Below are 27943 nucleotides of genomic sequence, written 5' to 3'. Positions count from 1 at the left end.
CAATGGAGCAGTCTTCAAGAAATGTAGACTCTAATTTGCTACAATATTGGAGCAGAGGCTGGTGGCCATTTGCCTAAGATACTGTAATAGAGGATTCGACTACATGCTGTCCAAAGTTTTTTTCAACCTTGTATTCTATGATTCTATCCTGCCATAGAATTTTTCTTCTAAGTCTCAAATACGCCCCCCTCCCCCAAAATGGAAATATATTTCAAGGACTGACTATATCTATTGGAAATTTTGAGCACTGTATTAGAAGTTTTGTTGCTCCGCTGATCGTTCATCTTCTGGATGCCAGTAAAAACAGTATGAGATATCCTGAAGGGGTCAATATATAACAATATGCATTCCAGCAACCAGACTACAGTTCAACTTTTGTGTAGTAGTTTGGCTCAGTCCCATTGCTAGAAACACCTGGCTCTTTTTTTCTCGACCAAACCTGTCTGTCATGTAGTGCAGGAGAGGGGTAATTGTTGACTACCCTGTAGCCATAGTGGTCAGCTGCAAATCATCCTACCATGCCAGTGTGTAGTGTTAAATGTGTGCAATTGTGAACTATATTCATATGATCCCAAACCATTTTTTTATAAAAGTCACATAAACTCTTGCATACATGCTGCCTGTTTGGCAAACCTACTGAGAATAAGCTCATGCATAATCGAGATCCAGCTCCCAACTGCTGGGCATGCCTAGTTCACAATACTTCACACCATCACAGCTGGCACTAATGGGCACTCTTGCTGGCAGTCTTTACAGACTGAAGAAAGATTAATTGGCCACACACATTGATCCACACAACCATACAATTTGTTTCACACAAAGAGTAGCTCAGGCACAATGGCAAGCAATGTGGATTCATACTTCCACATGGCCACTAAGCATTAAGAGAAACAGAGTAGAGTGTTGTCTCCAAGGTTTCTAGAAACTGTACCCTATTCACTAAAACAAAATTAATAACTTTCCAGTCTTATTTATATTCTAATTGAAAGAAAAAAGACGGATATTCCCTCCTCCCCACTGTCACTAGTAAGCATTTTCTTTATCTAAGTGACAGTTTGAATGATGTAAGTTGCAAAGAATTTTTTTACCTCTTCTGGTAAAAGGCATCAGAACTGCACCACTAGTCCAATTAATCTTCATGTTCTTTTTTCCTTTTTTATGGACAAAAGGACAGCTCTAAATCTACTTTTCTTGTCGATAATAATTTGTGTTTTAAGAATGTATCTGAAGTTTTTTGTTTCCACCCTAAATACTAGTGACTTTGTTTATTCTGAGTTAAAAGCCTTGGATCATCCCATCCAATACTGTCTACTCTGCAAATGCCTACTGTCTTAATTCTGCTACTTAAAATCCTTTATCTGCAAAGTATGTGCATAATCTTATATAGCATGTGTTATCTCACTAAGATAAGATCTGTCCATTTTTATATTCTACATCTGAAGGATATTAAAAAGACATCTGTGTGCTGTGATCAAAACACATTTATAAACAACATTGGCATCTTTTAACTTTATTAATGGGTGAATTCTTAAAAATTAGTGTACTTCCAGTTGATGACTGAAAGGTTCTGTCTTGTATATCTCAAGACTAAAGAAGGCAAGAAATGTTGAGCTGTTTATAAATCAACCTGATATTGCTTATTTCTTATTTTACTGGATTTTCTTCCTTTTTAGATTGTCATGTGATATTGCAGTTTCATTCATTGTGTTTCTAGAAAAACAGAACTTTTATTAACTCCCACTTTGAATGAAGTATTCTAGATGGTACAGTTAAAAGAACTTGCATAATTTACAAGGTGTCATTTACTAAAGCTCATTATTAATGTACTCCAAGGATATATCTTCTGTTGATGTTATTGCTCAGACTTTTCACACATAAATAATAATAAAAGCTTCAATAAACTTGTCAGCTCAAAATAGGAGTTAAACTCACATTAGGGTTTGAAATATCAATGGAAAACTTGCTTTATAGATACAGTAATATATTCTCAAATGAAAAAGTGATACAGAATCAATATCAGCAATTTTCTCTTCACACTAGATTGTTTGAAATGCTTTAAAAATGGATAACATTTCCTTTTTGAGAAAATTCATTTCTCCATTCTTATGATGTAATTTAAAATGTAAATTGAGTACTTAAGTGCATATCTGTAGATCTACATAACATGTTGCAGTATCTCAGCCAACCACCTCACTTATGTTTCCGTGTTGTCAACATTTCTCTTTTCCTGCACATTTATGTATGGATTTTTTTTAAAGGATAGATGGATGGATGGATGGATGGATGGATATCTTCCTGACTACCAACCTCTTGGAGGAAGCAAAGCTCATGAGCAGTTCCTCCCTCATTCACTTGATATTTTGCCTGTTCTCTAATCAATTTCACAAGCTTCAGCAAATGTGCCCTTTTCTAGTTTCTCACCATCTACAGTAAACATCCCAGCTTGTTTTTTTTTTTTTTTCTGGTTTGTATAATTAGTAGGAAACTTCCTCTCGTAGTATCCCACAAATAAAACTGGAAGCTGGATTAGGCTCATGGCCTTTTGATGTAGATATCTGTCTTCTCTCAATTTATAGTCCAATCTTTACAGCAACTATTCTGATATGGATAGCAGCTATTTGATCAAATATATTATCCATATCATAGCAAAATGGTATTTATCACATCACAAAATATGCTTAATTAATTTCAACTGTACTGTGGTAACTGCCTGGAGGAAAAAAAATCTAGTATTGTTTCTGGGATCCTAGAACATTGCCCCATGGCTGCTTGAACTAAGGAAGAAAAATGTCCAAACCATGTAGCTCATACCATCAGCATCTAAAGTGTTCCTAGCGTCTTGCAGGAAATCTGACATCTGTTCTTTCTTTCATTTCAACTTAGATCCATACCATTCCCAGCTTACTGATTTTTCACAAACTGTTAAAAACCTGGTTGTTTTCCCAAGCTTTAGGTTAAGATGGTGATCAAGCCCCTTTGGACTTCGTGTGTGTGTGTTATAGGGTCAATTTTCCAGTTGTTTGTATTCCTTTTTCTTTGACATATGCTGTTTTCTTTTTAACTCTTTTTAAATGATAAACCACACAGATTCACTGTGGAGGCAGGTGGCCTAGAAAATAAAATATCACATTACATTAAATAAAATTATTATGCTAGTCTCACTCATACTTAATTCCAACTCCATGGCAACATAGCACAAAAAGTGGTTCCCACAGGGGTGACAGACACTTACATCTTGATTGGACATATCCCAATAAGGTCTCTCTCCATATGACATCACTTCCCACATTACAATTCCATAGCTCCAGACATCACTAGCTGATGTAAATTTACGATAGGCAATTGCTTCTGGTGCAGTCCATCTGATAGGAATCTTTCCACCCTACAAATAAATCAACAGAGGCATTTATAAAACTGCAAATACTTTAGGTTAGTTTGTTCATTTATATAGGCTTATATGCTGCTCTAGTTATGTATGGATGGTGTGCATCATTATTTATATAAAGAAACAAGATATTAATGAAAAGATGACAGAGTAATCCCTCTCCTCCTCCCCCCACCCCCACCCTCCAAAAAGACAACTAGAGTATAATCTTTCTATAAGCAAAATAAATTTGGTACCAAGCAGATTTAAACTTGAAAAGAATCAGCTTCTTCATCAGAAAGAAAAGAAATAGGTTTCTCCCCTTTGTGGTTACTCCAAATGGTTTTGAAAGTATGCAGATTACATAGGCTAGGAAGATATAACAAATATTTCAGTAGTTGGAGTGGGTGTTCACTATCCTAGGCAGGGCCACAACTAGGGTCTCTGTCACCTGGAGCAAATATGGATTCCGTGCCCATTTTGGCACCCCCCAGCGCAGCACCTGGGGCACATGCCCCTCTTGTCCCCCTCCCCCCAGTTGTGGCCCTAGGCTGCCTAGGACCTTCTGTTGAGTTTTTAATTGTGATCAGTCCTAGCTGAGATAATAGGCCATACATTCGCTATCTATTCCAGGCATGACTGTTTGACTCTCTTTATGACAAGCAAAATGCAGAGAGTTGAGTTTATGATTTCTGTGTATTATAGAATTCTGCTTTCATACCTAGCTCTTTTATTTACTTTTTAATGCAAACAGTTCATATATCTTACCATGTGTTACTGAGCAGAAGGGAAAATCACCCAAGTTTTTTCCCCTTTTTTTAGTCACAGTGATGCCAGATCAGGAAATGGTCTTGTACATTATATCGCAATGATGTTTGGGCTTTTGTTTTATGTGGGTTTGGGCTTTTGTCTTTTGGTATTATATTGCATTGTGTATGTGTATATATCTGTGTACACCTGTGTGCACACACAAAACAGTATTGATTTCTCTGCTTGTAGATACATTAATACAGTTAATGATTTCACAACATTAACATTCATTCTTATTATTTAGATCAGTGTTTCTGAACCTTGGCAACTTTAAGATGTGTGGACTTCAACTCCCAGGGAGATGAAGCCCACACAACTTAAGGTTGCCAAGGTTGAGAAACACTGATTTAGATGGTTGCTAGCAAGAGCTTTGCTGCTGTAATCTTTCTTGTCCACTGTTCCTGCCAGCCTTGTTTTACATGCACTCAACTGAGAGACACATTCATCAAACAACTCGATGGCCTGTCCCCAGCCAACAAATCAATTCAGGAATACCATTTTCAAATGCTTAAGAACATGTACACTATTCTAAAAGTGAATAAAACATGTTGCTGTTGCAATTCTAATGCATGCCTTCTTATCATCAAATGTGGTAAGAGTAATGACTGAAAACAGTACCACTCTTATTATTTGATTTAGATTCTCTAGAATAAGCATGATCATAACTATTTTATTTGCTTAAAAGAAAGACATTAGGATCACTCTTTTCTTTTTTTTTAACTTTATCTGGTACAGCTTCCATTGGGCACTTGTAAATGATTTTTATGAATAGCATGTTAAGTTATATTCAAAGCACTGTTATCAAAACCAAAACCAGTTTGTTTTATCTAACTTGTTTATAAATCTTGGGGTGATTTTCATGATGCCTTATGATACTTGACCTTTAAACAATATGGAGCTGTGGATATATGGGACTGTTATAGTTAAGGCATAGGGGGAAAAAAACCTGGGATAATGGCCCAAGGCCAATTAAGCAAGCATTTATCACAGAGCAAGTTACAATTGACAAAGAAACAAATAGCTCAGGTCACTATCTAATTTTAATCACAAACTCAAGGATTAAGCTGTATGTTAAAATGATATGGGAAGCAGAATACAATGGTATTTCCTGTGCCTGCCACACAAGCAGATTAGTGGAAAACCATGGAAACACCATAAGAAATGAGGGTGGAGATCCAGTGAGGTCCTGGCTTAGCTTCTGTCCCACGAAAACTGGTGGAAAACATGATTAAACTAGAATTACTGGATTTAAAGAACCTGGCGGAAAAACGTCATGTTTTCTGCAAAGAGAAATTCTGCCTTACCAACCTTTAAAATTACTGGCTATTTAATAACATATGAACATAAGGAGCCTTACTGGATCAGATCAAGGGCATATCTAGTCCACTAATCTGTCAAGCACATCAGACAGATGCATGGGGCATGAAGGGGATAGTTCTCTTCAACTGTTGCCCCTTAACAATTGGTTTTTTAAGCTTATTGTCTTGGATTCCAGAAGTAGTTTACAGCAGTCAAGACAAAGAACCACCAACTGTTTTATCCTCTAAGAATTTGCTGAGTCCCTTTTAAAATAATCAAAACTGGTCACCATTTTATCTGATGTTACATATTTAACTATTTGTTGCAGTGGCCAGAATTTCCCCACATTTTCCTTTAGTGAGTAATTAATGTGAGAGAGGGAGAAAACCTGTTCTCTGTTTGTATTTCCAAGCTATGTATGATTTTATAAATCTATAAAATTTATGAATGATTTTATAGATCACACTCTCTTGTCACCGTCCCTCAACCATAATCTACTTTCAAAGGCAAAAAAAAAAAAAAAAGCCCTCACAATGCTGTTGTCCAGAACATTTTTGAAACATAGAGTGCATGTCACAGGGGGTTGTTGCATAATGACTGCTTGTTGTTGTTCATTTGTTCAGTCGCTTCCAACTCTTCATGTCCTCATGGACCAGCCCACGGCAGAGCTTCCTGTTGGTTGTCACCACCGCCAGCTCTCGCAAGGTTGAATCCATCACCTCTAGAATATCATCCATCCAACTTGCCCTTGGTCGGCCCCTCTTTCTTTTGCCTTCTGCTTTCCCTAGCATCAGCAACTTCTCCAGAGTATCCTGTCTTCTCATTATGTGGCCATAGTACTTCAGATTTGCCTTTAATATCATTCCCTCAAGTGAGCAGTCTGGCTTTATTTCCTGGAGTATGGACTGTAGTCCAGAACATTTTTGAAACATAGAGTGCATGTCACAGGGTGTTATTACGTAATGACTGTTATAATTACTATATCCCAGTGCTTCTCAATCTTAATAACTTTAAGATCTGTGGACTTCAGTTCCCAGAATGCCCCAGCCAGCATGCTGGCTGAGGAATTCTGTAATTGAAGTCCACAGATCTTAAAATTGCCAAGGTTGAGAAACACTGCTATAACCAGTCACCATACCACTTCCTCTAGCCCTCAGGTGACTATTCCTCCAGGTTATCTTTGTCTCTCTCTTTTTTTCCCCTTTTTTGGTAGATGGGCAGATGTCTAAACAAAGCATTGGGACAAAGCAACCAATCCCTTTTATTTAAAAAAAAAATGTTCATAGGGTTTTGGGGGTCTAGAGTCATCCTTTAAAGTAAATATAATGCCCTGCTTTACTGAATTTCTCATGATACTCCTTTTTGTTAGTTTTCTGGGAACATCCACGTAGCTATGGCTGAATGCAAGACATTAGACTGCCATGCGCTATTTTTGTGTCTAGTTCACTTAAAATGCACGTTCTTGTGCTTGTGATATGTCTGCATGTACATGGCATTTTATTTTTAGTCTCACCTGCACCAGCTCATAGAATTGAAAACTTTCAGTGACTGGTGTCATGAGTGCCGTTGAGCTAAAGTAATCAGCGCAATGGCACTCATGACAATGACAAGGAAATAGGTGAAGGGGTACAAGTTAAGCAGCCATCAACCCACAACGACTAACGGCTAACAAACAATAGATAAACGGATCACGGAGCCACCCAAGCCATCAGCAGCAATACCACGGGGATCGCCCAGCTGAAAGCAATCAGCAGAAGAATGAAAACCTGAGGATGGGCGATCCTAGAAACCCTCAACCAATGGCAGGGCAACGCATGGGACAAAGGGGGGTGACGTGACCGAGAGCGAGGGGGCGCTGACCGGCGCGGGGTATTTAAACCCCGCACCGGCGCGCTCCTGTCACTCTCAGCTTTTTCTAACAACGTTGGACCTATCCTGAAATAAACCAGAGCCTGCTTTGCAACCCAGTGTCTGAACGTTATTCAGAGGTAGGCAGCGCATGACATAAAGCTGAGAGTCATAAACTCAGCCTCGCCGAGCCCCACCGGACGACAACGAGCCGCGGGAGGAGTAGACGGCGAGAAGACCAGCAAGATGAGGCCGGAACGGCGCGGGCAAGGAGGGCGAGCCGCGCGGCAAGAGACAGAGGAGGACCGACCGAGGCCAGAGGCACCGCGGACTCCCGGAGCCATGGACGCCCGCCCCACCCGACCCGAGCCTCAGCTCCAACCCCAAGGGGAGATGGCGACGGAGGCAACCCGACCGCGGGAGGGAGCAGCACGACTTCCGAAACCAGCGGAGGACCCCGCGCCCCACATCGCACCCCAGCAACGGGCGTGGAGCGACAGCCCCACGGTGCTCGACACGGAGGAGGACGACGGAGACACCCATCAGACGGAGGAGGAAGCGGACCCGCGGCGGAGGGACGATGAACCCCCCCCCCCGAGGACGCGCCAACGGAACCGGCCCCAGCGGCGGTGCGGGCTGTGGACGAGGAGGCACGAGCTGAACTCGCGGCCATGCGGGCTCAGCTGACGGAACTCCGGACCATGCTCCAGGCGCTTATGCCCCCCGCGCCACCCAATGACGTCCCCGCACAAGCCCACACCCCGAGCGAAGCACCGAACCCACACGAGCCAGCGGAAAGCCAGCAGACGGCACAGGCGGCCGACACCACATCCCGGGAAGCGAGAGGCGGGGCCGCGCAAAACGCCCGGGCCCCAAAGGACTTCCCCATCTTCTTCGATGGGACCCCCTCAAAACTCTCGTTTTTCGTCACCAACGCTAGGGAGTTCATGGGGAGGCACGGACACTCCTATGACTCCGAGGCCGACAAGATCGGCGCCGTGGCGATCAAACTCCAAGACAGGGCGGCGGACTGGTACGTCCAACTGTACGAGTCCAGCTCCCCCGCCCTCGCCACCTTCCCTGCTTTCATCAACGAGATGAAAAACTATTTCGAAGACCCCCTAGCCAAAGTACGGGCGAAAAGCGCACTCCAGAGACTTAAACAGGGCGCACGCACGGTCCCTGACTACGCCCTGGAGTTCAAAGCCCTCGCGGGAAAGGTCTGCGACTGGTCTGAGACCACCCTGCTGGAAATCTTCAAAAAGGGGCTCAACCGCGACGTTCTCCAATGGGCCCTCTACCGCGACGACCCAGAAACGTTACACGGGTGGATCCACCTCGCGGGGAAAGCCGAACACGCGCACCGCACCTTCCTTATGACAACCACGGAAGACACAAACTACGTCGGGAAAAAGGTACCCGCACCACACGGGGGGATGGCCGGCCCCATATACCCTAAAAAGAAGTTCAACCGGGAGCCCTGCGGGAGGTGTGGCAAATTAGGGCACAAGACGGCGGACTGCTTCGCCAACCGACCGCCGACCAGCGCGCCCAAGCCCGCCCCGAAAATTAGCCCCAAACCACCCAACCCGGGGCCGCCCCCTCACCGCCGAATGACCGTGGCCACAGCGACACCGGAAGAGGGCTGGGACGCTTACTGGGGAGAAGAGGACAATACCGACCCCGACCAGCCGGCGGGAAATGCTCCCCGCTTGCCCTGAAACGCGTGGCGAGGCAGGCGGCGGGACAGCAACGCGAACCACCTCAACGAAACGACAAAAGCTCCGTAATATTGGCAGCAATTCAACTCTCTGCCGGCAACGGAGCCACCACGGCCGCGGCACTAGTGGACTCGGGGTGCTCAAAAAACCTTATCCACCCCGACCTAGTCGCCAAACTCGAACTCCGCTGCTTCCCCCTCCCCACGCCGCTGGCATTCCACCAGCTGGACGGCTCCACAGCGGGGGGGAAACCAGCCACGCTACAAACCGAGCCGGTCACCCTGCAAATGGGCACTCACACCGAGCGCACATCGTTCGTAGTCACGCCCATCGGACGGCCCATTGCAGTCCTGGGGATGCCATGGCTCGCGAAAAACAACCCGCGGATCAACTGGGCGACCCGCACCTTCACATTCGGCGACGGCGAGTATCGAGCACCAGTACCAGCTGGCAAAAGCAACCCCACGGTAGGACGAGCGGAGGCGACCACACAAGACAACGCCGCTACCACTGCAGACCTACCGGAACAATACGCCGACTTCTCCGAGGTCTTCGGAGAAGCAGAGGCAGACCAACTACCCCCCCACCGCAAGACGGATTGCCGAATCGACCTACTGCCCGACGTCCCCCTACCTAGACCAAAGATCTATTCGATGACCCCGAAGGAGATGGCAACCCTCCGGGAGTTCATCGATAAAAACCTAGACAGGGGATTTATAGAGCCAGCATGCTCACCGGTCGGAGCCCCCGTCCTATTCCGGGAGAAGAAAGACGGGACCCTACGGCTCTGTACCGACTACCGGGGCCTAAACGCGGCTTCCCTGTCCAACAAATACCCCTTACCCCTGGTGAAGGACATGCTCGCCCACCTGTCCACGGGCAAAGTCTTTTCCAAATTGGACCTGCGCGAGGCGTACTATCGCATCCGAATCAGGGAGGGGGACGAATGGAAGACGGCGTTCAACTGCCCCCTAGGCGCTTTCCAGTACAAGGTACTGCCCTTCGGACTCGCGGGGGCCCCTGGGGTGTTCATGCAGCTCATCAATGAGGTACTGCATGAACATCTGTTTAAAGGGGTCCTGGTCTACATCGACGACGTCCTTATTTACACAAAAACATACGAGGAACACGTAACCTTAGTCAGGCAAGTCCTCGACAAGCTCAGAAGGGCGCAGCTCTATGCAAAGCCCACAAAGTGCGAGTTTCACAAAGACCGCCTAGACTATTTGGGGTATCGAATCTCCGGGGACGGCATCGAGATGGACCCCGCAAAAGTCGAAGCGGTACTAAACTGGGAGCGGCCCCGCAACAGACGGCAACTACAGAGCTTCCTGGGATTCGCGAATTTCTACAGGTCCTTCGCCCGGGGGTTCGCTGAGATAGCCCTACCCTTAACGGACCTCCTCAAAACCAAAGGGGTGGGGGACACCAGACGCGCCAAGAACCCAGGCACAGTGCTGAATTGGACTCCCGCGTGCCAGACCGCATTCGACAAGCTGAAAGCGCTGTTCACGACGGAGCCAATCCTCGCGCACCCGGACCCAGAACGGCCGTTCGTGGTCCAAGCCGACGCCTCAGACTTCTCCCTGGGAGCCATCCTCCTACAAAAAGACTCCACGGGGCTCCTGAAACCATGCGCCTACCTGTCAAGGAAGTTCTCCGAGACAGAGAGGCGATGGCACGTCTGGGAGAAAGAAGCCTTTGCGGTGAAATCGGCACTAGAAACATGGCGTCACCTACTCGAGGGAGCCACCCAACCATTCGAGGTCTGGACGGACCACCGGAACCTCGAGGCCCTACGAACGCCTAGACGCCTTAGCCCAAAACAGGTCCGATGGGCACAATTCTTCAGCCGCTTTGATTTCCAGTTGAAGTTCATGCCGGGCAAGAAGAACTTCCTGGCCGACGCCCTCTCCCGGCTGCCCCAAGACGAAGAGCCCGCCCCAGACACCATTGGGACGGTCCTATCCGCCTCGCAACTGGGGATGGCCGTGACCACCCGAAGCGGCGCACGGAGGCAGCTCGACGCTACGGCGCAGCCGACGGCGGGACAACCGGCGACGGAAAGAAGGCAACCGCAACTACCAGGGGGAATGCGCACGGACCTCGCCGCCGCCCTCAAAACCGACCCCTGGTTCCTGGCAAACCCCGACAAGGTAACGATGGCGCAAGACCTAGCATGGGGGGAAGGCAGAATCTACGTCCCGGACTCGCAACGCCAGGCGATCTTGCATAGGTCACACGACGCCAAGCAAGCGGGACACTTTGGGTTCCTCAAGACCCTACACCTAACACGGCGGCAATTCTGGTGGCCCGCGCTCAGGCGAGACGTAAAAACCTACGTGGCGTCCTGCCCAACGTGCGCTCGGGCCAAACGGGCACCAGGCAAACCCGCGGGGCTATTGCAACGGGTGGCAGAACCCTCCCGCCCATGGGAGGAAATCTCTATGGATTTTATAGTGGACCTCCCACCCAGCCAGAAGAAAACGGCCATTTGGGTGGTGAAGGACTACTTCTCAAAGCAGGCCCACTTCATCCCCTGCACGTCAGTCCCATCCTCACAACAACTAGCCAAACTCTTCCTCATCCACGTGTACAGGCTACACGGATGTCCCGCACGTGTGGTGACCGACAGGGGCACACAGTTCACCTCCAAATTCTGGCGGGCCTTCTTGAAGCTGACGGGGACCCAACAGGCCCTGTCTACGGCTTGGCATCCGCAGACGGACGGAGCCACTGAGGTTCTTAATGCCACCTTAGAGCAATTTATACGATCCTATACGAACTACCACCAGGACGACTGGGCTGAACTGCTCCCGTTCGCCGAAGTCGCATACAACAACGCCGTCCACACGAGCACGGGAAAAACCCCGTTCGAAGTAGTCTCGGGGCGCGACTTCGTCCCCATACCGGAGCTACCTCAACCCCCGGAACCCCAGGTGGACGCCAGCGACTGGGGACGGAAGATCGCGGAAGCATGGCCAGTAATCACGGCGGCGCTGAAGGAGGCACAGGCTGCTTACAAAGAGCAGGCCGACAAGCACCGGCGCCAACAACCGACGTTCCAGGCGGGGGACATGGCCTATCTCTCCACCAAGTTCCTAAAGTCAACCCAACCCTCGAAAAAACTGGGGCCTAAGTACATCGGGCCGTTCCGAGTCACGCAAATAGTGAACCCGGTAGCAATACGCCTGGACCTGCCACACAACCTCCGGAGGCTCCACCCGGTGTTCCACACCAGCCTCCTAAAACCGGCAACCACCTCCCGATGGCACCCAAGCACGCCTCAGCCCGCACCGCTTATGATCGACGGGCAACACCACTTCGAGATAAGGGACATCCTCGACTCACGCAAGCAACGAGGAACCCTACACTATCTGGTCAGGTGGAAACACTTCCCCCACCCGGAATGGGTGGCGGCGCACAACGTTAAAGCGCCTGACCTGACCAGAGCATTCCACCGGGCATACCCCGACAAACCGCAATCAAGGTCAGCAAAACCAACCCCCCCCCCCGCAGGCCTCCCCCCGCCTCCCGTGCCCCAAGGGAAGGGGCCCCCCCCAAGCCCGCGACTTGGGTGGACCTTCCCCCCCCCGGGACTCACTCCCCCCGCCCCGGGCCCACGGGGTGGTGACAAACGATCGCCAGCACCCTCCCCCCGCCCCCTGGCCGTGGGGGAGTGGCAAGCAAGTCAACAGGGCAACCTGGGGGCAACGCCCAGGAGACACAACAAAGGCGACGCACTCCAAATAAGCAAAAAAGGGCCCTACCTGGAGCTGAGCAGCACCCGACCAGCCACGCCTCTCGCCTCGCCGAACTGAGCCAAACAAACAGGGTGTGGTTGGAGCATGCGCACGCCAGGTCAGAACCCGAGCATGCGCACCATGGACACACCCTGGGAAGGCACGTGGTAGAGGGAGGAGCAAAGGGAGGGGCGACAACTACTCCGGCGGGAACTTTGAAAAAAAAAAAAAAAAAAAAATGGCGTTTTGACAGCTCCATGGGGGAAACCCAGAAACCCGGGGGAGAACACTATTCGGAAAGGGGGCAGTATGTCATGAGTGCCGTTGAGCTAAAGTAATCAGCGCAATGGCACTCATGACAATGACAAGGAAATAGGTGAAGGGGTACAAGTTAAGCAGCCATCAACCCACAACGACTAACGGCTAACAAACAATAGATAAACGGATCACGGAGCCACCCAAGCCATCAGCAGCAATACCACGGGGATCGCCCAGCTGAAAGCAATCAGCAGAAGAATGAAAACCTGAGGATGGGCGATCCTAGAAACCCTCAACCAATGGCAGGGCAACGCATGGGACAAAGGGGGGTGACGTGACCGAGAGCGAGGGGGCGCTGACCGGCGCGGGGTATTTAAACCCCGCACCGGCGCGCTCCTGTCACTCTCAGCTTTTTCTAACAACGTTGGACCTATCCTGAAATAAACCAGAGCCTGCTTTGCAACCCAGTGTCTGAACGTTATTCAGAGGTAGGCAGCGCATGACAACTGGTGATTAGAACACAGCCTTGCACTTTAGTGTTGGTAGCTGCTGCATCAAAATATTGAGAAAAACACAAGCACATGTGCAGGTTTCTTGCACTCATGGTATTTGATACCTTTGGATGGTAGCCAGGCTATAGCTTTTTTCCCCCATTTACTATGGTAATGAAAAAGTACTTTTTATCCCTACAACCCATATGGTTATCTTGGCTTGTATCAGTGGCATTTTTTTCAAGAAGTATAACAATTTGAAATTCATTGTGGTTACTCAACTGTGGAACTTGTCCAAACTGTCCTTAATGGTGATATCAAAACAAGACAATGTACTGTGATGCAAATTATATATATATATATATGTATGTATGTATGTATGTATGTATATTGCTGTTCCATTGGAAAGGAAAACACTTTACTATATTTGCATCACTGAATTGAAAGGAAAGCTTTTCAATGGTTTCCTCCTGACCTTCTGTTTGAACACAGCTCTCTAGAAATCTGTCTTGGCTCAAAACCTCACTGCCCTTGTTAGTGGGAAATTACAGGGCTGGACAGCATTAAAATACTCAGAAGGCAGATTGCAATTCTCTCTCCCCTCCCCAGTCTTTTTAATGAACTGCATGTTCATTATAGGGGAAGTCTGAGAATTAAACAGCACAAACGAGATTTTCCTAACAATCTCTGTAGTTTGGAAAACAGATGGAGAATTGCTGGCATTTAAAAGAAAAACATCTAACAAAAATTATACTTCTTCATGATAAACCTCATACCACTTTTTATCCTAATGTGTGTGAGCTTCAAGGATGTTTATGATCACCAGGATACTGCTGTATAAGCTGTGATATTTGTCTCATTAGACTTTTTATGCAGTCAACAAAAACTCATGAAGCCAATAAAGTCAGTATTGTTCTACCAGTTGTAAACATATTCCTGTTCATGAAAATGTCACTGATCTCAATAGATATGCAAACAGTACATGCAAATAAAAGTTAATTTATTTATTTGCATATTTACTTACTATGGCTTAGATGCTGCTCAGCTCCAAATGGCTCTAAGCAGCTTATTTCAAGCAACACAACAACAACAAAATCATTAAAATAAAATAATAATGATCAAAATGGTATCAACCATTTGTTAATCATAGTAAACATAATAATCAAAACAATATAAACTACCAAAACGTCTTAAGGGCCAGGTCAATCTTCATCGTCCCCCAATGCTTTCCTGAAGAGCTGTATCTTCTCCAAGACTATTTAGAACCCAACAAAGAGGAGGCAGTCAGGTCTACATGCTTTATGCATAGTTAAAAAAAAAAGCTAGAATAACAAAAATCTTACACTGGTAACTGTCAGTGTAAAGCTGGAAAAAACAAAAACCTACTCAAAGAAGAAATGGGAATACCTCATTGGTGTGTTTCTGAATGACTCAGAAAACATTCAAAATAAATCATTAATCATCACATCAAAACCTCATACCTTATATAAATAGTGACCAGGGTGCAGGAGGTTTAGAGGAAACCTTTTCAATGACATGAAGCTGATATGTTTTTAGGATAATTATGATTACAAAATTTGCAAGTATGCCAGCCAGAGTCTTTATGGAATTGGGAGACATATACCATAGATGGATGGATGGATGGATGGATGGATGATAGATAAGACATACAGACAGACAGAAATAGATGATAGACAGAGAGATTGTGCCTTACCCTAGTAGTATAGGCTGCTTCAGGATCATCTTCTAGAACACGGGACATACCGAAATCAGAAACTTTACAGACCAAGTTGCTGTTAACTAGTATGTTTCGAGCAGCTAGATCCCGATGAACATAGCTCATGTCAGACAAATACTTCATTCCAGAACCAATGCCTCGAAGCATTCCTACCAACTGGATTACAGTAAATCTGCCATCATTCTTCTGAAAAGAAGGAATAAAGGAAGACAAATACAAAAATATTTATCATTAATTGTAACTTCCCTTTCTAATTTTTTGGATTCTCCCTGAACCCAGCATCAGGATTATATTGCACAGGTGAATATAGACAGATCCTTATGAGGAGCTACGCAAGTTGCTAGATTGACCAAGTAAATTCAAACAGGCATTAGATGAGAAATTGGATCTCTCTGATCCCTCCCCAAAGCTACTTATGGGGAAATATAAAAATACCATAGCAGACATACTCACTTTGTTGATGACTCACCTAAAAAGTCTTTGGGACCAGGACCTCCTGTTGCTCATTTCTCCAAGGGGTGATGCATCTTTTAAAAAACTGTCATACTATATTACTTTCTTTCATGCCACTGAGCCCTATAATTAACTAGCAAGATATAATCCTGTGCTTTGGGCACTAGCTTCCTGGGATATGTGGAATGTTCCCATTTTAATTAATCAGCATCAACGTGAGACTTTTAATAAGCATTTTAATCAAACCTGCTTCTGAGTAAACATGGATTATTTAGAGCTTACTTTTTATGGTTCACCTACCCCTCCCAGCAATAGGAGCAGGAAAAAAAAATGCACTGGTAAGCATCTCCAAACAAAATTCTATTTCATCTTCAAACTCCCATGGATAAACAAAGATATTAAGTGTTCCCCTTTTTAGGTTTTATTATATGGCAAGTACCTACCCTGAGAAAGGCATCCAAAGAACCATTCTCCATGTACTCAGTTATAATCATGACAGGTTTGCCTAGATGTTGGAGAAAGAAAACACAGGTCATAGATGTAGAAAATTAGATCAATGGATAGGTCTTTTTTTTTTTTTTTACTATTTCTAAAAGTATGGAGCAACTTCCTCAGTTAAGGAGTGAGCCAGAAAACAAATAATGTAAAATTGAAGTGTTTGTGAGCTTCAGCCAGAAGATTAGCACTTTAGCTAACTCACTGACAAGGCCTTTAACTACAATACACATCATAATCTCCAGAGAGTATAAGAATCCATAATTGCTCACTAAAGAGAAATGGTGATGCAGTCATAGACCAAATAGGCCTATTTGCACTTGGAGTAATGTAAAGATAATTGCATCATTTGCTAGACAATTTGTATGTCTGTAGGCATTTGACTAAGAAAAATCAAAGTTATGGTTTGAAAGATGCAGCCTGTCAGCTGTAAACAAAGATCCAGGTGTGGCATCAACAGTAATGTTCTTTCTCTTTGCTTAATTCATATGGTTCATTTTTTAATGTAAAATCTTGCTTTTTGCTCTATCCTGAAGAAGCATGGGCAAATTAATCAACAAACTCTACTCTAGGAAAGGTCAAATTTAATATAAAGCTGAAAAATAACCTTGGGTTGTCCATAAGTGATGCTATGCTAATAATTACATTCCATTATTATGCAATGACATCCATTAGTATATTTATGTATAGGCTAACTATCTATCCTGACAAGCAGGAACCACGCCGAGACGAGGAATAAGTCTCTAGTGTTTTATTAGTGCTACAGTAGACAGATAATCCTACCAAACTGAAGAAGCGTGAGAAAACCCATACGGATAAACCCCAAAAGTCAAGGCGGGTCTGTTCTGTGTCTCTTTGAATGACAGCTCAAATCTCTCTACTATGCATGCGCTTCTCCCCCTGGATAGGGGCCACCTCCTGCTCACCATCAGTGCTCATGACATCATCTATGTGCACATTATTTAGTACTTAAATTGTCTTTTAAGAATATTCCTTGTATGAAAAACTTTTTAGAACCCTTCTTTGAAATTCCATTTTCATATACCTAATATTTATAGCAGGTCCATACTTCTTTCAGACAGACTTTCTAACAGTTAACTGCATTGACTTATGAAGGACACAAGTAACTTTTCCTTTTTGAGACTAAATTTGATTTTTAACATACTATGAGTAGATCAGGAAACGGGATATAATTCAGTGCTATGTTGAATAGAAGGACGGAAAGGCAGAAGGACAGAAGGAAGACAGCGCACCAGTAGATCTGCTGAAATATTTGTCTAAGAAAATTGGGTGCCTGGAAAATATTTTCACACTGAAAAATTGCTGTAATTGTTTCTGGATTAGCATATATTTTACTCAGTATGTTGTCTCAGCATGCTGCAATTCTAGGAGGGCCCCTCTTTGGAAATATTTTTCATTAGAAAACAATATGCTACAGAACATTAATAAGCTGAAGATTTTTTTTCATTTTTATTTTTAGTGAGGGACACCTGGCTTAATGCCAGTTTCTCTAGCACATAAACATTTACAACTACCTTACCACTTCAGCTGGTGCCAAAATATTCCATCCCCTGAACTTGTTCAACATTTGCCATAAAAAGCAGTCTTTGTATGAATCAGAAATCAGGCATCTATAACCCTTAACTATCTTATTTGCATGAAGAAAGCCTTCTTTTTCACCCCATGTGCAAAAATCAAGGACATTTGTGTGAATTTAGATATTCTGGCTAGGAATTCAGTTATTTAAACCAAAGGCTAAACAAAATCATTTGTCTTTATGTGTGAACATTCACCTCTCCCCACATTCATCACTGAAAATAAAATCTACTTAGTTCCAATCTAGATATTATATCCAAGACATTTACTCTTTGCAATTTTACTACAGTCACTTGAAAAATACATTGAAATGAATTTTAATTAACATTCTTCAATTAAAAGACACTTGATCAACTTCAAGAAATAATACACAGTTTTCATATGATTATATTAATGCTTGGATCCATTAGTCATACCTAAATAGAGGATAGCTAATACAAGAATAAGAAGGCCAGAGGCATGGGTGACATGAAAATATTGTCTTATTCTGTTGAACTTTGATTTCTGCTTCAACATATTTATTTATTTATTATTCAAATTTTGCCACCGTCCATCTCCCCCAAAAGAGGGACATATGATAGAGCCTGCATGGAAATGGGTGATCTAAAGCAATCCAATGCCAAGTGAAGTTTGATTTCAACTCTGGGCAGTAAATAACTTTCTAATGCAAAATATGATATAGATTTCAGAGGTTGACAACCCATTGTTGATGGGGACACATTCTGAATTTTGAGAGCAAGTAGAAGGCATGCTGAAAACATAGCTGCCATAGGAGATTTGTAAGTTCACAAAATAGCTGCCACAATGGTCATAAAGGTAAAGGTAAAGGTTTCCCTTGACGTAAAGTCCAGTCGAATCCGACTCTAGGGGGCGGTGCTCATCTCCGTTTCTAAGCCTTGGAGCCGGCGTTGTCCATAGGACACTTCCGGGTCATGTGGCCAGCATGACGACTTGGAACGCCGTTACCTTCCCGCCGAAGCGGTACCTATTGATCTACTCACATTTGCATGTTTTCGAACTGCTAGGTGAGCAGGAGCTGGGATTAACAATGGGAGCTCACCCCGCCACGCGGTTTCGAACCGCCGACCTTCCGATCGACAGCTCAGCGGTTTAACCCGCAGCGCCATGCTGAAAACATAGCTGCCATAGGAGATTTGTAAGTTCACAAAATAGCTGCCACAATGGTCATAGCTAATCACAAAACACTCATTTTTCCAGAAGGCAAACATCTCAGTGAAACCTTTGTGAGTCCGTCCTTCCTTCCTTCCTTCCTTCCTTCCTTCCTTCCTTTCTTCCTTCCTTCTTTTCAAAAAGGTGAGACAAAGAACATAGTAGGCATCAAAGGCGAGACAAGGAACATAGTATGTATCAAGGGAGGTATTTGAGAGCATATTTGTGCCTGGTTGTAGTTTGTTGCCTGATATGTTAAACTTGGTGATAATCTATTTGATGTAGACAACCATGCATGTTAAAAATATCCTTGTAGAATCTCATCATTAAATCTAATTTACCCATAGAATAGAGCAATGAAGCAATGGAATCTGGTGCGCAGGATTTTGGTGAACAGGGAAAGCCATGAATTGAAGTAGGCATAGCCAAAATTTCTAGTACTGTTTTATTTTGGGGATGGGGAGGGGGAAAAGGGAATACAGAATTATATCAAACCCAATACAAATGTTACTGTTTATTTCTACCATAAACTAGGGAAATTGCACTTTAGTTTATTTGCAGAATGCTACTAAAATTCAGCAGCAAGTTTTTTGGAGTCAACTCCCAACCTAAGAGAAGCTGTTTGACATCATATAACCAATTTAAAAATTTCAACTTACCACTAATTGTCCATCTATACTACCTTGTTCCTTCTCCTCCTATCTCCCTGCATTTTATTCACACAAACTTCAACGCCATTCCAACAATCTATATCTATATTGGGGGAGATGGGCGGTTTAATGATTTATATCATTATAACATGATATTTATTTATTTATTTATTTAAAATAAATAAATAAATATCATGTTATAATTTCAGGATTCATAAATGCACCATATATCCCCCAACTCTCAATAATTCTACAGAGAAAATTGATATGGTTCCTGTTTACCAAAAGCTGGATGGATATCCTTATAGAGGCTTACACTGTAGGAAATCAGTCATCAAAATTCACTTGTTTTGGCCTAGTACCTTCTGTTGGGAATTTTAAATCATTTTAATGCAGTGACGAGTACATTATGCAAATACTATCTAGTCATTTATAACTGTTACAGCTGTAACAGCTTGGAGGTTAAAAGCCTCAGTGGGGTTTCAGTATAAAGATTCTCCTGTTGATTGTCTGGATTATTAAGGTGATATGAAAATCACTATAGCAAATATGCTGTGGACCAAACAGAAATGTCTTTTTAAAGAAAAAAAAATACCTGTAAAATTGTTTAAATTGTTTATATCTTAATTGAAAATACTGTGGAACCTAGGCGGAGCCTGTTTGTTGTACACACCAGGAGTTTGCTACAAAGAAATTCAAGAACCTATTTTAAAATGCTGAAACTGTCTTGAAATGTAAGCAACATATCACTATATATATTTTAAGCACATTTGAAATGCATGAAGTAGGCAGGCTTTTTAAAGAAGAATCAGCAGGATATAAGTTAAACACTGGATTTCAAAGACAATTGGTACCACATATCTTCAAAACCTTACTTACATTTCTCACTTAGAAAGCATACTAATAATTATATCTTTAGAAAGTAAAAAGGGGGCATTTAGGTCACGTTCTTGCTGCAAAAGGTTCAATTTAAAGAAACTTTCCAAAATTATAATTTCTTGGGCTGTCTAGCATTCAGCCTGGTAAGAATTTGAGATTTTTGAAAACTTTCCCTTCACCATTATGGTTTACAGAATTACATTTATTTGCTCATGATGTCTTTCTCCCCATAAAAAATTATCCTTGGAAGGAAGAAGAGAAGGTAATTCCACTGGATGACTAAGGAATCATGGGTTAAATTCAGAGGTTCCTTTAGTGACAACAAATATGCTTCTTCTTGAAGTTACAGGCACATTGGTAACTGTTTTCCTTCCATTGACAGTATGCAATGCCACATCCAATCTTCTTCTGTTAATCAAGATTGGCTTTTGAGGGGATAGGGTGCTTAGAGGTAGCTACATTGTTTGTACTTCTCTAGTTCCAATTCATTCTGTTGAAATAATTTTAATTCAGTTATGCTCTGCACAACAATATTTTATTTATTTTTTTTAGCAAAGCAAATTTTGCAGGTGCATTTCAGTTCTGGCCTGAAAATCAGGACAGTTGGTTTGTACTTCATTCTTACTGAGATCAGATTTCATTGGTATACTGAATACTAACTGACTTGAAAGCAGGGAGAAGAAGGAGGACTACATATTTGACTGAGAAGAAGAAACTACATCAAAGAAATAAATCAGCAAATGCATACAAAATATGTCTCATATTAAGAGCAAAGATGATTTTAGTTTGAAAGGCTTCCTGTCTTCACAGCTGAGTCTAAAACTTTTGCAACACTGACCAACACTGCAGGTTCACTGAGCTCCAACTTTTATGATAGAGAGAGAGAGAGATTGATTATCGTCTTATTTCCTTCCCCAAAACCTAATCAAAGTTATCTTAATTTTAAAAGATCACTTAAAAAAATGTCTACCTCTGTGACAGTGGAAAACTTTTAAACCTTTCACAATTTCTAAAAAAAAAAAATCCTTCCACTATTTTCCTCCTGTTCTTTTAAATGTTTTGGTATCATGTTCCTTGTTAAATTATGCATAAGTTGCTTCAAGATAGGGTATCGGCTGCAATGATAAAACCATTTATAGCTGACAACAAGATTAATGACTAGTCCTGCCCTGATTTCCTACTATTAGCAGTCAGTGGATCTATTCCATCTGTCATTTTACAGTAAAGGGGGGGGGGGGCATTGCACTGATTTTATTTCATAGCAACTTTCAGCTTGTCCTGCTTAAAGTCACAGCCTCATACATATTAGTGACAGATCATGGCCAACGTACATTTAGTGACTACTCCTTCCAAGTGGATGATGTTGGGATGATCAAATTGTCCCATTATGCTGGCCTCACTCAAAAAGTCCCTTCTTTGTTTGTCTGTGTAGCCAGCTTTCAGAGTCTTGATAGCAACACAGATCTCCCTCTTTCCTGGAACCTTGAGACGACCACTGCAAACTTCACCAAATTCACCTGCAGAGAAAGAAGCATAATCAAAAGGAATCTGCTGACACACATACATTGCTTTAATGCAATAAAGATCTGTCTAAATTTCTTCCATTAAGCACTAAGAAGCTTTTGTTTGAATTCAGGGTTAGGCAAACTGCAGTGCCAAGACTACATGCAATCCCAAAGTCCCTTTGCAACTTTCAACTGTGCAATTGCTGTAAATTTCATTTAGCATCATTTAAAAACCACCAGAAATCTGGAAGATTCAAGATCTACTTGCATTTGTGACACACCCATACATTTTACATCAGTTCTGTTTATTGTATTCCTTCCCCCCCAAAGTGCAATCTGTGGGCATGCAAAGATGACCCACCTTATCACAATTAAGGATAATATATATTTTGGTTTATGGTATGCCTACTTCACTTGGATTTATGCTCTATTTTTTTTTTAATTTGCTCATTTTATTTATTTGAAAAAATACAATAGAATATAACTTGTATAAACAGAAGTACAATCAAATTATTCCAATCAACTAAATTCATTTGTTGATAAGTTAAAAACTGGCTCTCCCCAGAGAGATTGTAAACTATTTTATTCAAATGTATTATATTGCCTGAAGACCAACAATAGAAAGATGGGACAGAATTTTTAAATAAAAAACAATAAAATAACAATTCAACATTCCAGTAAGCCTTCTGCCATTATAAATTCACTGCTAACATGATAATGTCTTGAGCTTACCGACACCTATGACTTTTTCAATCTTTATGCATGAGGCATCAATTTCTTTGGCAAATTCCCGCACAGCTTGGTTGGGATCTTCATAAGTAAAGGGATCTACATAGGTTCTGACACCTACAATGCAAATATGATTTGCTGAAAACCACATATGAGATAGATAGATGATTAGATAGATAGAAGGAGAGAAAGATAGAAGGAGAGAAAGATAGAAAAATAAAAAGATAGAAAGAGATAGATAGAGAAGGAACATTGCTGCATGTCCATAGAGGCTCATAAAAAACTATGTAAAGAAAATAGCATACTCAAAAAGGCTCATCGTGAATGAATTACACAGATAGATGGAATATATTAGACAGATTATATAACAAAGACCATTGGATTGGGGGGTGGGGATGAGAAGAAGTTGGTTTCTTGAGTTCCAACAGTAAGTTTAAGTCTTCTGTAAGTTATATCAGGAACAATAATGAGTATGCACATCCTTAAATTTTGTATTGATTCCTCTGCCCGTGTGGAAGGGACTCTAACAGGGACTTAATTGAAGGAACAATTCCTATAAATTCTGTATCTTAGAAATCCCTTCATCTATTGACCATTTAAAAAACACATCCATTGAAAGAAAAATTTTGCAATAGCATGAAAAAGAGAAAATGTGAACGGATGACTTTCTTCCTGTGTTCAAACACTATGCTAAATCATGTTTGCTTAACTATGTTTTGCCTTAATCTTAAATTGCCTGAACTAACCCAACATATTAGACCATAAACCATGGTATACAAATTCCTAATAGCTTGGGCCATGCAATATGTTAAGACAAACAAGCAACATTACATCTTAAGGATGCAATGTGTAATCCTGGATTATATATTCCAAGCCTCAGAATGTTTTCTCAAATTAAATAGTTTTCTTCTCCTTTTGAGAACCATCTGAACACTATGTAACAGTGTGCCACTTCTATAGGGATCTCCCTGCATATACACTTTCCATAGTAGTATTTGCCTATTATGAAGTTACCCATAATAGAAAACAAATACACAGTTTGGGTGAAAGAAAGCTCCAAATAAAGAAAATTGAGTAGCAGAACTTGCAAAGAAAATTGATTTTTTTTACTCCTTATATACTAAGATTAGGAATGCATACAACAGAAGAAAATCAAGCAGCACTGTCTTTTACCTTGATTTAAATGTTTCTCTTCATCTGCTTCCTGCTTAGCTTTACTGTATTTGCTCCTTCTGTAGAAATGGGGAAAAAAGCATTACAAATTAAAAGAACTCTCTGACCAGTGGTAAATGCAGAGAGATTTCTGAATGCTTGGGTTCTTTTACAGTATCTGTCAAAATTTATTCTCTCAACTATCACAGTGATGATATAACTTAAGGCCTACCTGCAGCAGATGTTGTCATATTGCTTTCATTGTACTAATTGTTACTATCTACATCTATAGCTCTATCAATGGATATTTGGGGAAAATGTTTTGCACCAGTATTTTTCTATAAAAGAAGATACTTCTGTGATAAGATTCATTAGTTTTCATTTCTGCAAATCAAAGATTGTGGTGGTACATCACATCTGTGAGCTGTCTGGTTGCCAGCTGGCTTCCAAATACTATTCAAGGTGCTGATTATCACATATAAAATCCTTTGTGGCATAGTGCCTAGTTACTTAAGGACTAGCTATCTTCAGTTTCTGCACAACCTGTAAGATATAGCGAAGTGGATGCATTTCAGGTCCCCTCAGTTAAACCATGTCACCTAGTGGGACCTTAGAAGTGTGCCTTTTCTGTTGCAGCACCTGTCCTCTGGAATAGTATTCCCCCAGAGATCTGTATGATTTCCATCCTGATGATATTCCAGAGGGCATTGGAAAACTGGTTATCCTCCCAGGCCTTGAGATAGAATGGTGGTGACCCCTGTTACATTTGGTTTTGCTTGGTATGTTTTCTTTTCTGGACAAGTATCTCTTTGTTCTTTTACTTCATTGTTCTGGCCTTTAACAATGTAAAGTATCCAGAGTCACTGGGAGTCTGTTTTTTTTATTTATTTATTTATGTAAATAAGTATAAGGAAAGGCTGGAATTCATTACTGTAGCCATCAGATTTACAAATAGAATGGCTGGTCCTTGGCTGATATTTGAGCAGTGTTTCAATGGCAACTGCGAACATATACCTGATGAAGCTGTTTATACTCTGTGTAATGGAGCATCAAGACTATTCATATTATTGCAACATGTGATATATCTTTAATCTTCAGCAAAGATTAAACAATAAACAAAAGCAGCGAAGATACAGAAATGTAACAGAATTATTTATTTACCACCCATCTCATGTACGACTCTGGGCGGTTCAGAATGGTTAAAGGGTGGGTGGGGGGACTTTCACATAGTTCGAAAGAAATAACCACATGACCACATTTATCTCCATAAATTCTTATGGTCTCAGGATTAAATTCAGGGAATGTTCTTTATATACAAATGTCATTAGCAGTTATAATTCAAAACATTCTTGCTCTGACATCAGTGGTGTTTTTGCTCCTCTGGGAACCATTAATATTTCCCAGCATCAGAACATCCATTGCTATCCTAGGAAATGGTCTGTGATATGCTAGATAAATCTGCAAACAACAATGAAAGTAACAGTCATCTGCAGCCGATTATGATATTTGCTATTATTCTTTCAAAAGTGTTAAACCATCCAGTCAGCAACGGGACCTGGGAACTCCAGAAGTTGGGGTCAGCACACATTTCAAAGGTATCAAGATGGGGAAGATTGCTTTAAACTATTTTAATTATGACTACACAGACATATGCTTAAAATCACACCACTAGAGGCTACAAACTAATACAAAATTTGATCCAGAATCTCTAAAAATGACATGAATAAAATTTATTCTGCATGCAAACTATGTTCCTGACACTATGGATTCCTGCATCATACAATGCCAAACATTCACAAGCACATCACAGATTATACATTAGATCAACATTTCAATCAGAACCTTGACACAAGGACACTGAGATGCAAACCTGTATAAGTTTATTATGTATATATTACATTATGAACAGGAAAAAAAAACCCTGAGAAATACTTTTTATCTTGGGTTAACATGAACAAACCACTAAAAGAAAAAAAAATGCTCTAGAGAAGGGAGCAGGTAAAAGAGGCAGTGAATACTTTTCAGTCCACTAATTGCAGCCTATTAAGTTCTAAGAGAGGCTTCCCAAGCTACTCTTTACTTCAGTTCTATCTTTATCACCTGTTGAGCTTTTGCCCAGGATGGGCGACTGCTGGGGCTTTTTGTTTTGAAAAGATGCTCCCTCCTTGCTTTATCCCTCCTGCTTATTATTTAGTCATCAGGAGAGTCTGGGAAGTGCTTAGGATGCCTGAGGAATGCTGGACACAAACTGACATTTGTAGACAGCTCACCTGAATGACAGCAAAGGAACCTTTTGTTGTATTCAGTTCTATAATTATAGGGATTTGGGTGACAGTGGTTAAATGGAAGGCGGGGTTCAGGAAGGGAATACAAGCACTGTGAAAAAACCGTAGGGGTCAGAGATCAAGGCGAGTCTACAGGTGGGATTTAGAGATAAAGAAAAGGTGGATCTTAAAACTGGCAGGCACATACAGCACACAACAAAAAGTAAGAGCCAAGGGTATTAGCAGGTATTGCAAAGAAGCAGCATGAGATCCACATTCTTCTTTTCTAGTCAATGTACAAGTTTGCAGTGTCAGCATTCACATAACAAAGTGAAAAAACAAAGGCCAACAAAAAGCTTAAAGCATCTTGGATACTCTGTTCAACTAGAAGAGTGTGATCATGCAGTTTTCCCCAAATTATCACAACAAGGCAATGGAAATCTTAGTTACTTAATCCTAAATTATTTGACTTAGTGATTATAATAAGCAGCCTTCAGCAAAACATCACCTAATTAGATACAAAACCAAAACAACACATTGAACTGTCTAATTTCCTTTTTAAAACAAATACAACAAAAGAAAAAACTCTTACTGAGCAGTTTTGCATTTACTTTTTTAATATGTTACCTTTTATTTACTTATATTCTGCCCTTCCAGGGGCAATATAACATAAGCCTTACAACATAGTACAAAGAGTAGACATTCACCATAGAATATTAGGTCTACTTGCAGGGGGGGAGGGGGAATGGGGGAGGGGGGGTTCCTGAAGAGATAATCAGTTGGGTAGATGATTTCTAAGATTATCATCTGCACAGGACATAACTTTCTGATACCCATTTTTATATTGCAATGAAATCAAATAAGAAGACCGACAATGGAACTGATTCTGAGATGAATGAATCGTAAGTAAAAGTACTGTTTGAAATAGCTTTGTTTGGTGGAAGCAGCTGAGATCCTCTACTGCTTAAATCAGTAGTGGATTCCATCACACTCTTTGTCAAAGAACCAGCTTATTTTTCCTGCATAACATGTGACATTAGCACTGGAATTGTCATGAGTAAGGATGGTGAGCAGGGGGCTCCCATCCAGGCTGTAAAGCGCATGCGTAGTACTGAGGAATTAAGCAACCATTCAAAGAGACACAGATCAGGCCCGCCTTAGCCTTTGGGGTTTATATGTCTGGGTTTTTCCCACGCTTATTCAGTTTGTTAGGATTCTGTTTAGGTAGCAGTAATAAACATTAGAGTACTATTCCTCGTCTCAGCGTGCATCTCACTGTTAGGACAGGAATCATGTCAGGACTGCAAGGCTGTGCTGAAGAAGTGGAACCTTTGTAAGAATGGGTCCCTTTACATAATAACACAACAGCCCTGCTCTATCAGATCACATGATGCATTTGAGACAACTAAATAAACACATGATTTTATTTATTTATTTATTTATTTTATATCCCGCCTTTATTATTTTTATAAATAATTCAAGGCGGCGAACATACCTAAGAGTCCTTCCTCCTCCTATTTTCCCCACAACAGCAACCCTGTGAGGTGAGTTGGGCTGAGAGAGAAAGACTGGCCCAAGGTCACCCAGGAGGCTTTCATGCCTAAGGTGGGACTAGAACTCTCAGTCTCTTGGTTTCTAGCCCGTTGCCTTATCCACTAGACCAAACTGGCTCTAGACCACTAGACCAAACAGTGATAGCCCACTGTTGATCCCAAGCAGCTGGTATTTAAAGCATGTTATCTATTATTCAGGTGGTGAATGTCAGTAAGGTGAACAGT

At 42.2% G+C, this 27943-nt stretch overlaps 1 protein-coding gene across 1 annotated transcript in view; it reads right to left on the bottom strand.

The window, feature by feature from the left end:
• EPHA4 (EPH receptor A4) overlaps positions 1-27943 on the bottom strand; it is a 168655-nt gene that overhangs the window by 16005 nt on the left and 124707 nt on the right. Inside the window, exons 9-14 of the mRNA XM_063306702.1 lie at positions 23923-23981; positions 22753-22866; positions 21847-22032; positions 16169-16230; positions 15249-15458; positions 3233-3382 (exon numbers count right to left, since the gene is read on the bottom strand). Of these exons, the coding sequence (XP_063162772.1) occupies positions 3233-3382; positions 15249-15458; positions 16169-16230; positions 21847-22032; positions 22753-22866; positions 23923-23981 (781 nt within the window). The remainder of the gene's footprint in view (positions 1-3232; positions 3383-15248; positions 15459-16168; positions 16231-21846; positions 22033-22752; positions 22867-23922; positions 23982-27943) is intronic.

Source organism: Candoia aspera, chromosome 6, assembly GCF_035149785.1.
Source record: "Candoia aspera isolate rCanAsp1 chromosome 6, rCanAsp1.hap2, whole genome shotgun sequence".
Classification (NCBI taxonomy): Eukaryota; Metazoa; Chordata; class Lepidosauria; order Squamata; family Boidae; genus Candoia; species Candoia aspera.
This window is presented reverse-complemented; position numbering and strand designations above follow the sequence as displayed.